This window comes from Ovis aries, chromosome 21, assembly GCF_016772045.2.
Source record: "Ovis aries strain OAR_USU_Benz2616 breed Rambouillet chromosome 21, ARS-UI_Ramb_v3.0, whole genome shotgun sequence".
Lineage (NCBI taxonomy): Eukaryota > Metazoa > Chordata > Mammalia > Artiodactyla > Bovidae > Ovis > Ovis aries.
The window spans coordinates 39,247,948-39,264,241 of NC_056074.1; the positions used below are offsets into that span (position 1 = coordinate 39,247,948).

At 58.4% G+C, this 16,294-nt stretch overlaps 1 protein-coding gene across 1 annotated transcript; it reads left to right on the forward strand.

Moving 5' to 3' along the window:
• Positions 1–949: 949 nt before the first annotated feature.
• Positions 950–15,278, forward strand: SLC22A11 (solute carrier family 22 member 11). The gene is given in 12 exon segments (XM_015102965.3): positions 950–1,384; positions 2,885–2,988; positions 5,712–5,786; positions 5,788–5,864; positions 5,982–6,150; positions 7,797–7,920; positions 9,312–9,378; positions 9,381–9,426; positions 12,729–12,933; positions 13,068–13,077; positions 14,039–14,147; positions 15,071–15,278. Coding segments are annotated over 12 exon segments (1,629 nt in total).
• The last annotated feature ends 1,016 nt before the right edge of the window (positions 15,279–16,294 follow it).

The following is a 16,294-nucleotide window of genomic DNA, read 5'->3' on the forward strand; positions in this document are numbered from 1 at the left end:
AGCCTCCCTGCAACCTCAGGGCCTTGGACCCCAGCTGGTGGGGCAGTGGGCGGGTGCTGCTCAATCCACACTCTGCTTTAGCAAAATGAGCTGAAATGGCCCAGGATGGGTGAAAGTTGGGCCAACAGTCTCCCGATTCAAAGGGACACATGCAGAGAGTTCTGACAGTTCAGACTGAAGCATGCTGGGGACTTTCCCAGCGGTACAGTGCTTAGGAATCTGCCTGCCAATATCAGGGACAAAGGTTCGGTCCCTGGCCTGGGATCCACTAAGACTGTGCATCGCAGCAACTGAAGCCCGTCAGCCTGAGAGCCCACCTGTGTGCCGCAACTACGGAAGTCCAGGCACCTGGAGCCCGTGCTCCGCAGCAGGGAGCAGCCCCGCAACGCGAAGCCCACGCACCACAGGGGAGAGGAGCCCCCACTCGCTGCAGCTAGAGAAAGCCTGCACAACGCAACGGAGATCCAGAGCAAGTGAAAAAGAAGTTAGATTGGAGGATGCCATCACACGGCCCGCAGGGAGACGCTGAAGTCTTCCTGAGAGGCCGAGCCCACCTTTCTTCCCTGGAATTCCTCTCTGGGATTTAACTTTAACCAGAGCAATGAAGCCACAGCCTGGGTGATGTTCGTCCCGCAGCTGTAATTCAGTAACATCGCAGCACTGACTCATTTTTTGTTAATTTTCTTGACCTTCCACTCTCAGGTGTTGGATGCCCCAGATGCCCCTGTGAGTTTTGTCCCCACTCCAGACCAGAGGGGCATCCGAGCAGTCATTCTTAGAAATAGGGGGAGGATGAGGGGTTTCTTCAAAGTCTCCCGGGCATCTTAGGACAGACTGGACTTGCTGGCCTGCCCCCGTGGGGCGGAGCGACGAGCGGAGGTAGAAGGTCCGGCGATCCTGTGCCTGCCCGTGGTTCTGGGCAGCAGGCCGGGTGCTCACCAGCTCCCCGATGCCCAGGAGACCCACCCTGGAGGCCGCAGCTCTGTCCGTGGTGTTCACTGAGCTCTTGGAGCAGGCAGGGGGGGGCATGGGGCTCTTCCAGGCCCTCCAGATCCTCACCTTCTTCCTCTTCTTGGTCTGGGTGCCCTTCCAGTAAGTCGTAGAGACCTTTTCAGCCGCTGTCCCAGGCCACCCCTGCTGGGCTGACCTGCTGGACAGTGGCTCCGGGGCCCCCGCCAACCTCAGCCCCAAGGCCCTCCTGCCAGTCTCCATTACACCGGGCCCCAATCGTGGGCCCCACCAGTGTCTCTGCTTCCGCCACCCACAGTGGCAGCTCCTGGACCCCAACGCCACGGCCACCAACTGGAGCAAGGCCGACACGGAGCTGTGCGTGGACAGCTGGGCCTACGACCGCAGCACCTTCACCTCCCCCAACGTGACCGAGGTGAGGGTCCCCCCACCACCACGCCCACCATTTCTTCCCCCTTCCCAGTCTCCCAATGACTGAGAGGTTTAGAACGCCTCCATCAGCACTGTTAAATGACGTGCACTCCCTCGACATTAATTACTGATGGCTTGGGATGGCCAGGATTCCCATGTGGGGCTAGGGTTACAGGTAGCTTCGGGGAGCTTACATTCTGCAGGAGAATCCAGAACCAGTCAGCCTTCAAGCCAGGAATAACAGTGGAGTCCACACCTTGTGCCCTTAAAGCAGCAGCCACCGCTCTGATGCTTTCCCTGTCGTCACTATTTCACAGCAATCTCTTGAGGTGGGTCTTATGATTGACCCCGTTTAATAAGTGACGAAACAGAAGCCCACAGAGGTTAAGTAACTTGCCCCAGGACACACAGCTGAAGTGTACTCTAATTCAACCCAGGGATCCAGGTGCCGGAACATCTCCCTCACTTTCTGTCCTGCCTTGAGGCTCAAGGCCCCTGCGTCATCAGTGAGCACAAGGGAGAAAGCATCTTCCGCAAGTAGGGGAAGGAGAGCAGGCAGGGAAGAGGCGACATTTCAGATGACACTTGGATTATAAGCAGAGGAATCAGTCACATGCTGGCTGGGGCAGAGCCGGGTCGGGACAGAGGTGGGAGCGTGTCTGGGTGTTGAGCGAGCAGCACTTGGCACAGAGGGTAAGGGGTCAGGAGATGGACGGGCCCAAGTGGAAGGAGCCTGGCTTTTCCTTAAGTGCAAAGAAAAGTCCCCAGAAGCTTTGGAACAAGGCAGCGCTGTGATCTGATCTGCATTTTCAAGAGATGACTTTGCAGGGTGGAGAATGCCCTGCAATGTGTGTGTGCGTTTGGGGGTGGGGGGAGCGCTCCACCTGCAGTGGTTCAGACAGCAGAGGTAGAAATAGGCAGAGCTGTGGGCAAGGCAGGCAGGCCTTGGTGAAGGGAAGGGAAGGGCAGACTTTGGGTGGGGGGAGCGGTGCGGGCGATGTTCAGGCAATGGCTGCTTGGTCCCCAGCAGAAAAATTCACAATGACATGTGCTCATCTTCACCATTCTGTAAGAGAGGCAGCCATACAGCCCTGTTCCTGGAGGAGACTGGCTCAGCCAGGTGCAGGAACACAGCTGGGGTCACCAGCTGGTCAGTCATCAGCTGACTCGAAATTTGAGCCTTGTGGTTTAACCACCACCCACCACTGTCCACTAGGAGGGGCCTGTCCCGCCGTTAGACCCAGAACCATGTCCCATGTGTCCTGCCCTGCTGATCTTAAGTGGGGCAGGGGTCGGCGGTGAGGCCCGCTGCCCACATACCCCTTCGGCGGTGAGGCCCGCTGCCCACATACCCCTTCCCCCATGGTTGTCTGGATTTAAGATTCTGGGGACCCCACTGGGGGAGGCCAGATCCCCTCTGGGGGTTCTGGACCTTCCTCTGCCACCCTGACGCCACTATTCCACACCGCCTGAGCCAGGCTGACACACCCTCCTCTTCTTCCAGTGGGACTTGGTGTGTGACCATCAGGGCCTGAAGCCCCTAGGCCAGTCCATCTGCATGGCTGGGGCCATGGTGAGATGCATCGTCTGTGGCTTCCTCTCCCACCGGTGAGTATCTCCTCTCCTCCCCTCCAGCTCCTTCAAAGCAGAATGAGCGTTGTGAGGACAGAGGTGAGGAGTGTGCAGTGGGCGTTCGTGCTTCTTAGGAGAGAGTCTCCCCCATCTGGAGTCTGAGCCCCAAGTTCCCAGGGGGCTGAGAACCCACCGCCTGAACCTTGATGCTGGGCTGAGCTGAGAAATCACCCTGAACATTCACTCTCCTCTTCAGCGTTTGCACCAAACTTTACTGAGCACCTACTGTGTGCACAGTCCCTGCCCTCGGGGAGCTGATGGCTCTCTGGAGAGAGACAGAACCCTCTTTCTTTTGACCAGGGCTTCCCTGGTGGCTCAGCGGTAAAGAATCCACCTGCCAAGGCAGAAGACTCAGGTTTGATCCCTGGGTCAGGAAGATCCCTTGGAGGAGGAAATGGCAACCTGCTCCAGTATTCTTGCCTGTAAGATCCCATGGACAGAAGAGCCTGGCGGGCTACAGTCCATGGGGTCGCAAAAGAGTTGGACATGACTGAGTGACTCAACAACAACAACGTGAAGTGTAATGAAAGAGATCCACCCCCCTTGCCCCTCCCTGAGTGCCCCCTCCCCTCTTCTCCACGCCTCTCCTGAGGTGGAGCGCCCAGGACCCTCTCTGGGAACCTTGCTCAGTCTGTGCTCAGGTCCTGCCCCAGGCGCCGCTGTCCAGTGCTGAAAACGCCCACGTCGCACCCCCTCAGCTTGCAAACCCAACTGCCGGCCTGGAGTCTCCACTTGGATGCACCTCACAGTTACCACGGCCCCTGCTGCACCCCTGAACCCCCACCCCCACCCAGCCCAAGCCCTGCCCACCAGACTCCATCCTGGAGGACAGCCTCCCTAGGAGCCAGCCCCATGTTCCCTCCCTCAGCCTCCACGCTCACAGGGCTCCTCCAAAGCACAGCTCCCAGCCCAGGGCCCTGCCTTACATGCCACCACCCTCTCTGGCCTGGGCTGGCCACAGCCTCCTCTGGGGTCTCCTGCCTCCACTGGGCCTTCCATTTCTGCCGCAGCACTCAGAGTGACTCGGCAAAGGCTTGTGTGTGGATCTTGTCACTGCCCAGCCTGAGGTCCCCTGGGCCCCCACGCCGAGGACAGTCCCCACCCACCCCGCCACCCCTGCTCAGCACTTGGCTTCCAGCTGGTGGCCTCGCCAGCCTCTCCTGGAGCAGCCCTGCTCCCACCCAGCCCTCACGTCGCCTAGAGGTTTCCACTCATGGCCCCTTTGTGCCCAGCATGCAGGTCACTCTGCTCCAGGCAGCTCCTTGCAGAGGCCTTCCCAGCTTCGGGCCCACAGGTCCCACAGCCCTGGCAGCTGTCCGCTCACAGCTCCTGGCTCTCTGCCAGCGCCCAGCTCTCGTTAGCTCATTGATTCTGTATGTCCCCACAAGACCATAGCTCCAAGGAGGCAGAGGCCTTGGGGTCACATCCTTGGTGCCCAGCACACAGCTTACTGCCCGTAATATGCTGAAGGCACAAATGGCACCCCCGCTATGCCCGGTAGCTCGGGCTCTGGGGCGTCCTGAGCCCCAGCTTCTTAGAAGATGGGTGTGTTATTTCTCTGTGCCTTGGTTTCCTCCTGTCAGTGGGCACCCTGCCACCTGCCCAGGGGACTGCGATGATGAAGTGAGTTAGTCACATGCAGAGCCCGGGCTGGGCCGACAACAGTGGCGGCTCTTTGTGGGCCTTACATTACCTTATCCCAAGCGCAGTGGGGAGCCCGAGCACTGGAGGAGTTCCTCCAGTTTGCACTCTCAGAGGACTGGGCACCCGGCAGCCACCATTCCTTCCCCAGGGGCCGCCCACACCGGGAGCCACATCGCAATCCATCTGCGGCCGCCTGGTGAGCCTGGGGTCAGCGCCAGGCTTCAGCCTCCTGGTCTCACCCCGAGATCTGGGGTGCGTGTTCCTGCTTCTGGGCACTGCCCAGACAGGCGAGGCTGAGGTTGGCCCGCGTCTCTCCAGTCTGACCAACACGTGTGTGCATGCTCAGCTGCTTCAGTCGTGTCCGACTCTTTCTGACCCTATGGACCGTAGCCCCCCAGGCTCCTCTGTCCATGGGATTCTCCAGGCAAGAATCCTGGAGTGATTGCCATTTCCTCCTCCAGGGGATCTTCCCAACCCAGGGATCGAACCTGCTTCTCCTGCCTTGGCAGGCGGATTCTTTACCGCTGAGCCACCAGGAAAGGTCCCGGCCTGACACAGACTTCAGCTCAATGCCTGCGTGGTTCGGGCTGGACTGACCTCAGGGTGGCAGCGGCACCATGAGCGTGTGGGCTCCAGTGTGTCGCCAGGCTCGCCCAAGGCCACAGGCCCCGAGCCGCCTGCGATGCTACCCCTTGTTCAGCATCTCATCATGAATGCCTACATTTTACAGACAGAGAGATCGTGGCCCGCAGACACCCAGCCAGGTGTCCAAGGTCACCCAGGAAGGGCAGAGCTGGGCTCAGACCCAAGCATCCAATGCCAGTCTATTCTGGACCATGAGGCTACACTGCCCCATGAGAGCAAGACGTCTGCCATTTTTATAACAAACACACCCTGAACGTGGTCCCTGGAGATCTGAGGAGGTGCTGCCTGCCTGCACCTGGGGGAGGCTCCAGCAGGATCCCCTTCAGCCTTCTGGCGGCAAGCCCTTGCCTCTGTGCCCAAGTCCCCAGGCCCCTCTCCAGGTGCCCACCATGCTTGTCTCCCCAGAACAGGTTTGGCCGGAAGCCACTTCTGAGCTGGTGCTGCCCGTGGGTGGCCGCAACCAGCATCAGCACCGTCGCTGCCCCGTTTCCCTGTCTACTGTGGCCTCCGGTTTCTGAGCGCTCTGGGGTTGTCTAGCATCCTCCTGACCTCCGCGATATTCAGTGAGTCTCTTGATCGCCGGCCCCAGCCACAGTGTGGGGATGGGGTGCAGTGGGGAAGAGGGGGCCTGAGGGCCCACCTCACAGGGCCCTCACCTGCGTGTCTGCCCCGCCCTTCAGTGGTGGAGTGGACCACGACCAGCACGAGGGCTGTCACCATGGCGATCCTGGGGTCCACCTACAGCATCTGCCAGATGGCCGTGGGTGGCCTGGCCTTCACCCTGCAGGACTGGCGAACCCTCCAGCTGGCCGTGTCGGTGCCTTTCTTTGTCGTCTTCCCGATATCCTGGTCAGTGCAGTGTGGGGCCTTTTCCCTTGGGGAGAAGCGGGAGGGGAATCCAAGAGGGTGCCCCTCACCCCTGCCTTTCTGGCTGGCCATGGCTCCCAAGATGCCGAGACCCTGGAAGAGAGTGATGTGGTCAGACCCCACTGGGAGAGACGTGGAGGCTCAGAGTTTTGGGGTAGGCATTTCAGCCAGGGGTCCGAGGCTCCCTCCAGCTCAGCCCGCTGGCCCAGGGCTGAGGGCTCCATCCTTTACTCACACTGACACCAGCTCCCCACACCCACCAGCCTCACTGCTTCACAGCACTTGCCCAGCTTGCAGACATCCAAGTCAGGCATTGGATATGGAAAGTTATTATCGTTACTACTTCTGATGCTTCGAAAATCTCTGAGGTCTGAAAATACCTGCGCGGGTGGGGACTGGAGGAAGAGACATAGGGGAATAATCACAAATTCCTGTCCTTATAAGTTCTCTTGTGCCCATGGGCCAGAGCCGAGCTGGTCTGCTGTGGGCAGGTAGAGGAGGATGAGGACACATTCACTCATTCTCAAATGTTTATTGTGCTCCTGCTCTGTGCTAGACTTGGCTTTAGGCACTGGGGATCCGTCGGAAAATAAAATAGACCAGAAGTCGCTGACAATGTGGAGATTTATTGTATCAACAGGACCAGGAAGAAAGGAAGAAGACTGTTCCATAGTTACACTGAGTAAGCCACCCTGATCACACTGACTGGGTGTGTCCCAGGAGCTCTTTGCAACAGCAGATGTCCATCAACACTGCTTTTTTTAATGTGTCATTTAAATCACCTGTTTGCTTTTATTTGTGGGGAAGGATATTAGTTCCCGGACCAAAGATTGAACCCGCAACCCCTGCAGTGGAAAAGCAGAGTCTTAACCACTGGGCCACAATGGAGGCCCATCAACACGTCCTCTAATGAGGAAGGAAGATGTTATTACTGCTACTTGCAGATGAGGGGCTGAGGCCCTCAGAGGTTCCGTGGCTTGCCCAAAGCCACACCACTGTTTTGTGCCAGAGGCAGGATTTGTATCCCCGGGTGGGCTGGCTCTTCTAACCATGACATACTGCCTCCAGAAATTCTTCTTAGCTTCCCCGTGAACCCAGCTGAGCTCCTGTGGGCCGGGAGAACTCTGGACCCTTTCACCAGGGAGATACTTCTCCCTGTCCATCTGCCCCTGAGGCTGGAAAGAAGCTGACTACTTTTATAAAACCACTTGGTTCTGGCTGGGGATGTTTTAAATGTGTGTGTGTGTGTGTGTTTAATTCAGCATGATACAAGCTTTCTGTCACAGAAATGGCCCTAGAATCACCCCATGTCCAGTCACCTGGGCACTGACTGAATGTGGGGCTTGGGCGGGCATGCTCCTGGCAGCAGGGAAGCTAGATGGGGTGGCAGGGAGTGGCGGCTGGTGGAGAGGGTGGCCAGGCGTTGGGACTTATCCTTATTCTGCGACCATCAGGGACTTCCCAGCTGGGCATTAGCAGGACAGAGGGAGAAGCAGCTGCCTTCTCCCCACCCCTGCTGTAGCCAGAGGGCCTGCTGCCCACCACCCCCTCCCCACCAGACCTGGGCACCTGGCCACCAGTCTGAGCAAAGAAAGCAAAGACCCAGTCAGCACCTGCTTCTTTAACAGGTGGCTGTCAGAATCCGCCTGATGGCTGATTATCATAGGCAAACCAGATCAAACGCTTCAGGAACTCAAAAAGGTGGCCAAGATAAATGGCCACAAGGAAGCCCAAAAGACACTGACCGTAGAGGTGACATGCTGTTGTTGTGACCCAGAGTGTGAGGTATGACCCAGGAAAGGACATCTACTGATGTTTTATCTAAATTGTCACTGGCATCACCCCTATCCACTCCAGCACCACCCCCATCAACAGACTCATAACGTCAAAACACCATCATCAACATCACTATCACCTTCGCAATCTCTACCATCACTGGCATCATCATTACCATTATCACTGTAATTATCAGCATCAAACCTACCAGCACTATCCCCACCACGATCCCCATCACCATCCCCACCACCATCACCATCCACACCACCACCACCATCCCCACCACCACCATCACTATCACCACGACCACCACCATCACCACCACCATCACCATCACCACCATCACCATCTCCATCACTATCACCATCACCATCCACACCACCATCACCACCACCACCACCATCACCATCACCACCACCATCTCCATCCACACCACCATCGCCATCCCCACCATCACCATCCACACCACCACCACTATCACCATCACCATCCCCCCCCACCACCATCCCCACCACCACCACCATCACCACCACCATCACCATCACTATCCCCACCACCATCACCACCACTGACACCATCAACATCACCATCAATATCCACACCACCAAGACAGTCACCGTCACCTTCATCACTAGCTCCAACTCCACCACAGCCACCATCAACAATACAGCCACAGTTAGCAACAAAACAACCATAACCGATAACAGCCACACACCCACATCACCACATCTATTATTCACTGCCTTAACCCACATATATTGCCCGCTTACCTCATAAGGCTCTTCAATGCATTTGGCGAAATGCGATGTGCTTGTCTGAAGGTGGCTATTTCAAGGAAGTAGGTGTGGGAGGATGTGTGGACAGAGACAAGGGGACTCAGTTCCCTGAAGGCAGAAGGATCAGAAAAGACTTCCAGGAGGAGGTGCGCTAGAGCTGGCCAGGACTGAGCTGAGCAGGCGGCAGGCAGGGCCCAGGGTGCAGGTGTAGACTGGATGGGCACTTGGGATGCAGTAAGGAGCCAGTGTGACTGGGCAGCTGTGCCCTGGAGCCAGCCAAGGGGAATGAAGAGGGATGGGAGGGCCTCCTGGGGTAATTGCCAAGGGCTCCCTGCAGCAGGCAGCTTAGCAGCCAGAGACGGGACACAAGACGGCGCCTTGGCTCCGAGAGGGGAAGTGGGTCTGCAGAAGAGAGCTCAGGCAGGGCCAAAGAGAAGCCTTTCTGCCCTCAGCCTCCCCCCCCCCAGGGCTCTCCATCTCCAGGGGCCAAAGCCAGGCTTTCCCCATCCCTCTGCCCACCTGGACACCATTTCTCCATGGGAGTGGGGCAGGGCCATGGCCCCAGCGTTCACTGCCCCATTGCCCCCGCAGGTACTGATGTCCAGCATGCAGGAGGAGGTGGCCTCTGCAAAGCCCCGCCAGTCAGTGCTGGACCTGTTCGCCTGCCCATGCTCCGCTGGAGAACCTGCAAACTGCTGCTGGTGAAGTATGCCGCCCCGTGTACCCCTCCCAGTGATAGAGCTGGGGGGGGCAGTATTCAGGGGGAAGACAGCCCCTACAGCCTCATGGGGTCCATCCCTGGCTTGGACAGGCAGCTCCCCTACGGGGCAGGAGCCTGACAGGTGGGGGAGACGGAGTGCACACAGATGTGGTCAGGAGGCTGGCTTGTGCAGAAATTCAGCCAGAGAGCAGGGCTGGGATATGGTCCTGGGTGGGGACCCGGGTCAGACTGAAGCCCAGGGCAGGGGCAGAGCCACGATGTCCCCAGAGCCAAGGGACCAGCAGGAGCTGGAAAGTCAGCACCACCCACCCTGATAGCTGGACTCCTGGGGCGTGGAAGTGACCACGTTCCCGCCACACACGGCCCCCTCTGAGCCATCCCGTGAGACTAGTTCATTTATATCCCACTTTAGAGATGGGAAAGAGGGGCCAGGAGAGGAAAGACAGGTGCCCGAGATGACAGAGTGGGCATCTGAATCCTGCTAAACCCTCCGGCCCCACAGTGAGCGTGGACTCCCCGCCCAAGGAGGCCCTGCCCCCAGGGCGGCCTTTGTTGTTAGCGCTGTTCAGTTGCTCAGCCGAGCCCGGCTCTTTGTGACCCCCTGGACTGCAGCACGCCAGGCCTCCCTGTCCTTCACCATCTCTCCAAGTTTGCTCAAACCCACGTCCATTAAGTCAATGATGCCATCCAACCAGCTCATCCTCTGTCGCCTCCTTCTCCTCCTGCCCTCAATCTTTCCCAGCATCAGGGTCTTTTCCACCTGGGACCAGGCAAAGGCTCCTTAAGACAAAGTTAGTTTAAGCGACTTCCCGAAGAGCGGATCAAAAAGTGAGGGTCAGGTCTGATTGGGACTCGATCTGGAAATAAAACTCAAAATTAGGAAAACATTGATTTTATGCTATATTTTAGCACATGTGAGTTATAATGGCAAATAAGTGCTGCATCTTAGAACAAAGAATGCATCAAATACTTCCCCTCTATTTTTGTGCTTTTCTTTTTCTGCTGATAAATTAGAAGGAGTGCCCCGGGGGGGCCAGTGAGTGTCCAGGCCGTTCTTTCAAAAACCATCAAGGCTTCCTCAGTCCTCCCAGGGGCTGCTCTGCACCCTTTGTTATTCAAATCACTGACTGTGAGGCGGCCACCCTCCTGGGTTTTCTTGGCTTTGACTGTTAACTCAGTTATTACTGGCTAAGACTCTAGGTGCTCGTGCCCGCAAGTCAGCCCAGCTTTTCTCCCAGTCACGTTCACAAACTTCAGGAAGCACCTGTTTCTGCAGGAATTGCAGCTTTTCTCTGCAGCTGTTAGCCTGGTGGCACCCGAATGAAGCCTCTTGGGGGCAGCAATCAGGCGCTGCTGAAGTGGAGGGCTGGGGACTGTCCAGGTGAAGTGGGGGATGGGGTGGATTGGAAAAGTGGTCAAGAATCATATACCTGCATGGCCACTTGTGGAGCCAGATTCAATCTCCAAGGGGCAGAAATTCGCTACTAGGGTGGCTCAGTGATAAAGAATCCGCCTGCCAGGGCAGGAGATATGGGTTCCATTTCTGGGCTGGGAAGATCCCCCGGAGAAGGCAACCCATTGCAGGATTCTTGCATGGAGAAGGCAACCCATTGCAGGATTCTTGCCTGGAGAAGGCAACCCATTGCAGGATTCTTGCCTGGAGAAGGCAACCCATTGTAGGATTCTTGCCTGGAGAAGGCAACCCATTGCAGGATTCTTGCCTGGAGAAGGCAACCCATTGCAGGATTCTTGCCTGGAGAAGGCAACCCATTGCAGGATTCTTGCCTGGAGAAGGCAACCCACTGCAGGATTCTTGCCTGGAGAATCCCACGGACAGAGGATCCTGGTGGAGGGGTGAACACAACTTAGCGGCTGAACAATAACGAAGTTCAGCTGCTCAGGAGCCACCCTCCTGGGTAGCGGTAGGGGACACCCTCTGGGTGGCAGACTCTGAAATGGAGGTCTGGGAGCACGAAGTTCATGGAGAGAGCTCCAGGGGTCGCCTCCTGTGGAGGGGAGTGGGGGCAGTGGGGGCAGGAAGCAGCAGGGACGGGGACAGGTGCTGTCACAGCCAGGCCCCAGCTTGGGGACCTGGGAGCTGGGGCGGCCCTTCCAAATCATCCCTCTGGCCGGTGTAGACCAGCCATGGGATGCTCTGCCCAGCTAGGGCATAGAACTCCCAAGGGCTCCAAAAATAAGACATTCTATCCCGAAGTGGACAGCCCAGCGTCTTCCACTGAGACCCCTTTCTGTTATTAACCCCATGTTTCGAGACAAAGAAACTGGCAGCTGGTGAGGGGGAGACAGAGACTTGCCCAGGTTCCCGGCCAGTAGAGCAGGTTTCCAGCCGCAACCGGAAATAGGAAACAGAGCCGGAGGGCACTGTGTGTGTCAGCCGCTCAGTCGGGCCCGACTCTTTGCGACCCCACAGACGGTAGCCCACCAGGCTCCTCTGTCCATGGGATTCTCCAGGCCAGAATACCGGAGAGGGTTGCCATTTCCTTCTCCAGGGGTTCTTCCTGACCCAGGGATCAAACCCAGGTCTCTCACATCACAGGCAGATTCTTTACCATCTGAGCCACCAGGGAAATCCACTAGAACCTCACGGAGGGGCAGGTCAGCTTGACCCACTGCCCCGTCTGCCCAGAGAGTGTCATGCCTTCCTGCTGTTTGGTTGGTGGACAGGAGGTTGAGAGGCGACGCCCAGCCTGCCATGGCTGACACCAAGGCCCACACTTGGATTGGATGGGCTACTGTCCTCCCCACCCTTTCCTGGGACAGCCTGACCAAGGGGAGATGATCCTGCAGGCTGCCCAGCGACTGGGCTGACGGTTCCTTCTGGGCCCCACATGGGCAGACGCTCCCAGAGTGAGCCCTCCTCCACAGGGCAGGGGCCTGACTCTGGATCCCCACCCAGGTATGCCTGCTCCTCCGTGGGACATGGACTCTGGACTACCCCCAGGGGTGCCTGCTCCTCCCTGGGGCAGGGGCCTGACTCTGGATGCCCCCCAGGGGTGCCTGCTCCTCCCCAGGGCAGAGGCCTGACTCTGGATCCCCGCCCAGGCATGCCTGCTCCTCCGTGGGACATGGACTCTGGACTACCCCCAGGGGTGCCTGCTCCTCCCTGGGGCAGGGGCCTGACTCTGGATGCCCCCCAGGGGTGCCTGCTCCTCCCCAGGGCAGAGGCCTGACTCTGGATCCCCGCCCAGGCATGCCTGCTCCTCTGCGGGACATGGACTCTGTACTACCCCCGGGGCAGGGGCCTGACTCTGGTTACCCCCCCACAGCTTCTTCCTCACTGTCTGGTACTATGGGATAGTCCTCGACCTGCAGAACCTGGGGAGCGACATCTTCCCCCTCCAGGTCCTCTTCGGAGGCTTGGACCTCCTGGCCCAGACCCTCACCACCTTCCTGCTCAGGGTCTTCGGCCGCTGCACGACCCCGGCTGGCTCCCTGGGCGGGGCCGGCCTCGCCATCTTGGCCCATGCACTGGTCAGCGGAGCTGGGAGCTGAGGGACTGAAGGGCTGCCGGCCTCCTCCCCACCCTCCCCACCCTCCCCGCTCCCCCCAAGGGCTGCCTGACTCCTCCTCCACCCGCCCCCCACCCATCTCCCTGTGAGGCTGAGGTGCAGAGAGGTGAAGCCCGGTGCCGAGATCCCGCAGCAGCGAGGGACAGAGCCAGGCCTGGACCAGACTTGAAGGCAGAGGCCGAGTCTGCAGAGGGGGAACGGGTCTGGGAGGCTGAGCGGGGCCCCAGTTGAGGAGGAGAAGCACTGAGCGGTGTTTCCTCGTGTTCCAGAAGCCACACATGCTTCACAGAGTGCTGGGGATGCGGGAAGCGTGCCCGGCTCACTCTCCGCACAGACGCTTTGAAGCCCCAGAAACAGTCTTTGGGTCTCAATTTACTGTTCAAGGTGGGTGATGGGGAGGGGCAGGGACAGGTGTCCCCCAGTGGCTGCCAAACCAGGAAGCGGGGGTTAGTGTGAGGACGGAGGCCCAGCTGTGAGCTCAAGCTCTGAGTGAGACCCGTGCCCCAAGGAAAGCTTCCGAGACGCGCTCTTGACAGTTTCTAAGACTCTTCCTACAAGGACGACTTGCAGAAAGGGGAGCTGGGCCTAGGCCCCCCGCGGGAGTGTGACCTCACCTCAGCTTCCCGCTGAGGCTCCCCGCAGGAGCAGGGTCCCCATGGGCAGGCTGAGGCGCTGCGGGCAAGCTTCTGGATCGCTGGGTGGCCTGGGGGCGCTGCTGTGGGCCTGGGCCCGGCCTGACCCTCTCCTTCAAGGGAAGAGGCACGCTCAGGGCCCCAGGAGCCCTGTCGCGGCTCCCCCCTTGAGTGCCACCCACCCAGGCTCACCCACCCCAGACCTGGCTGGGTTCTGGCCCTGCGTCCCACCCCCCACCCACCCCCAACCATGACATCTCAAGCCACATCCCCTGGCTGCCCCCCCCAGCCCAGGGCAGCCTGGCCCTGGGGCACACCGCCTGGGACCTACCTGCTCTCAGCTCAAGGAAGCCCTGTGGGAGAACCCAGCCCCTCTGCTCCAGGCTCCCGGGGACCCTCCCAGCAGACCCCAGCTCACCCTTTGCTCTGCCTTAGACCTGCAGACCCTGCGTGTGGTCTTCGCTGTGCTGGGAAAGGGGTGTTTTGGCCTCAGCTTAACCTGCATCATGATTTACAAGCCAGAACTCCTCCCAACTTCACTGTGGTAGGCTGGGTTGCAGCTGTGGAAGGCACACCCTCACGAGGGCCCGTGGGGAGGGCGGGGAGGGGCTTGGCGCCCAGGGACACACAGTGGAGAGCGAGAGGACCAGGCGCCGACATGGAACCGAGCAGACACCCCGGAGTCCTCCCCCCAAAGGCCCCAGCTCAGCCAGGGCCTCTACACACAGCCCCTCCCCAGAGTCCAGACTCAGAGGCAGCCCCACGGAGGGCCCCGGGAGGCCTCCGGACTGGGAACCACTTTGAGCCGCAGAGCCCGCTGCTCAGGTGAAATCTCATAAGAACCCGGGGGGTTGCCTCCCACTGTCCCTTTCTTGTCCCCAAGGAGCCCCAGGTGGTCAAGAGTTAGACAAGCCCCACATTGTACAGTTGGGTAAACTGAGGTTTAGGGTGGCCAAGGACTTACTCAGTTGAAGAGCAGGGGTGGACCTCAGCCCCCACAGGCCTGGCCCAGCCTTACTCATGGTGCTCGCTCTCTCACTCACTGGTTCTCTTTATTTTTATATTGTTGATGCTTTATGGAAAGCCTATAGAAACCACATTTATCGATATTGTTGATACTTTGTGGGAAGCCTGAACTGGGAGCTCAGTGGTCTAGCAGGACCCCTGAGACAAGCCTCCAAAATACCCAAGACCAGGAAGAATGGCCTGGGACCGAGAGAGTTCCTGTGAAGGACTCCAGATGTTCCCAGAAAGCAGAAACTCCCTCTGGATGGGAAAATCCAGGCGGGCTCCATGGAGGAAGTGGTATTAGCAGAGACCTCGAGGAAGGTGACTCCTTCAGCCCAGCTTTCCCTCCCCTGGCATTCCCTGGCCCAGCCAAATTGCCCCTCCTCTAGGAAAGCCTCCCCCCGCCCCCACCAAAACAGCAGCTGTGACAAGGGTCCTGGCCCTCCCCTCCCCTCACAGGATAATCGCAGAAGGCTTCCTGCACTCAGCAGCTCAGCTGGGGTCTGTGATGGGCCCGCTGACCAGGATGACCAGCCAGCTCCTGCCCCTGCTGCCCCCGCTCTCCTATGGTGTCATCCCCAGCGCTGCCGGCCTCATGGTCCTCTTCCTCCCAGAGACCCGGGGACTTCTACTCCCTGACACCATCCAGGACCTGGAGAGGCAGTGAGTGACTCTCAGCCACACCGGGAGTCACGCAGCTGGGCGGGGCTTGGATGGGTGGCCGGTCCACCCCAGCCCGGGGACAGGAGAGGTCAAGGGGCGGGAGGCGTCCTGGGCAGAGAGGGGCAGGAACCAGGCCGGGTGGTCACGCGACTCCCGCAGCTCGAGCTTGTCCAGTTCCCCCATGTCACACTGAAGGCAGTGTGTTTCTGAAACCGCTTAATCTTGACAACAACCCTGCCAGGAAGATACTACTGCTCTCTCTGTTTACAAGAGGCTCAGAGAGAGGAAGTGATTTATTCGAGGCCTCACAGGTCGAAGGCGATTGTACCTTAGGCAGGAAAACGTAGTGGTCCAGAGCCTCTCCAGTCAGACTGCCCAAGACGGAATCCTGGCCACTCGGGCAAGCGCCATCCCTCTCTTATCAAATTGACACAGAAGAGAAAGAGCCTCAACTCTCCTCCTTAAGGCTTCCTGAAAAGAAGCCCAGGTCCAGATAGACTATCAGGTAGCTGAGAATAGGAATGAAGGGACGTTCCTCAGCTTCCTTTTACAGCCAGAATCAGCTCTAGGTCTCCACTTTGTCCTGGTACAATGGGTGTTTAAAAAAACCACCAAAACAGTGTACTCAGTTATATTTGGGTTTAAGTGGATAATTCTATGAAAGCCCGCAGCTCATGCTCAGTAAGTGTGGCTGCTGAGTCTGGGGTGATCGGGTTCGTGGGGAGCCCTCCTCACTGAACAAGAGCCAAGATTATGATAGTAGTAATAAACCAGCAGGGGCTTCGTGGGCCCTTATTGTCTGAATACAGCACCTGATTTGATCCATACAACAAGCCTGCGAGGTACTGTTCTGTCCAACTTCACTATCAAGAAAATGGGACACAGAGAGGTTATGCAACTTGTCTGAGGACACCCAGCCAAGAGGCAGAGAAGTCAAGACCTAATTCATTCTTTCACTTAATTCATTTTTGTTGTGTGTCTACTGCGTTTCAGGCACTGTCCCATGCTTTGGGCAACAGC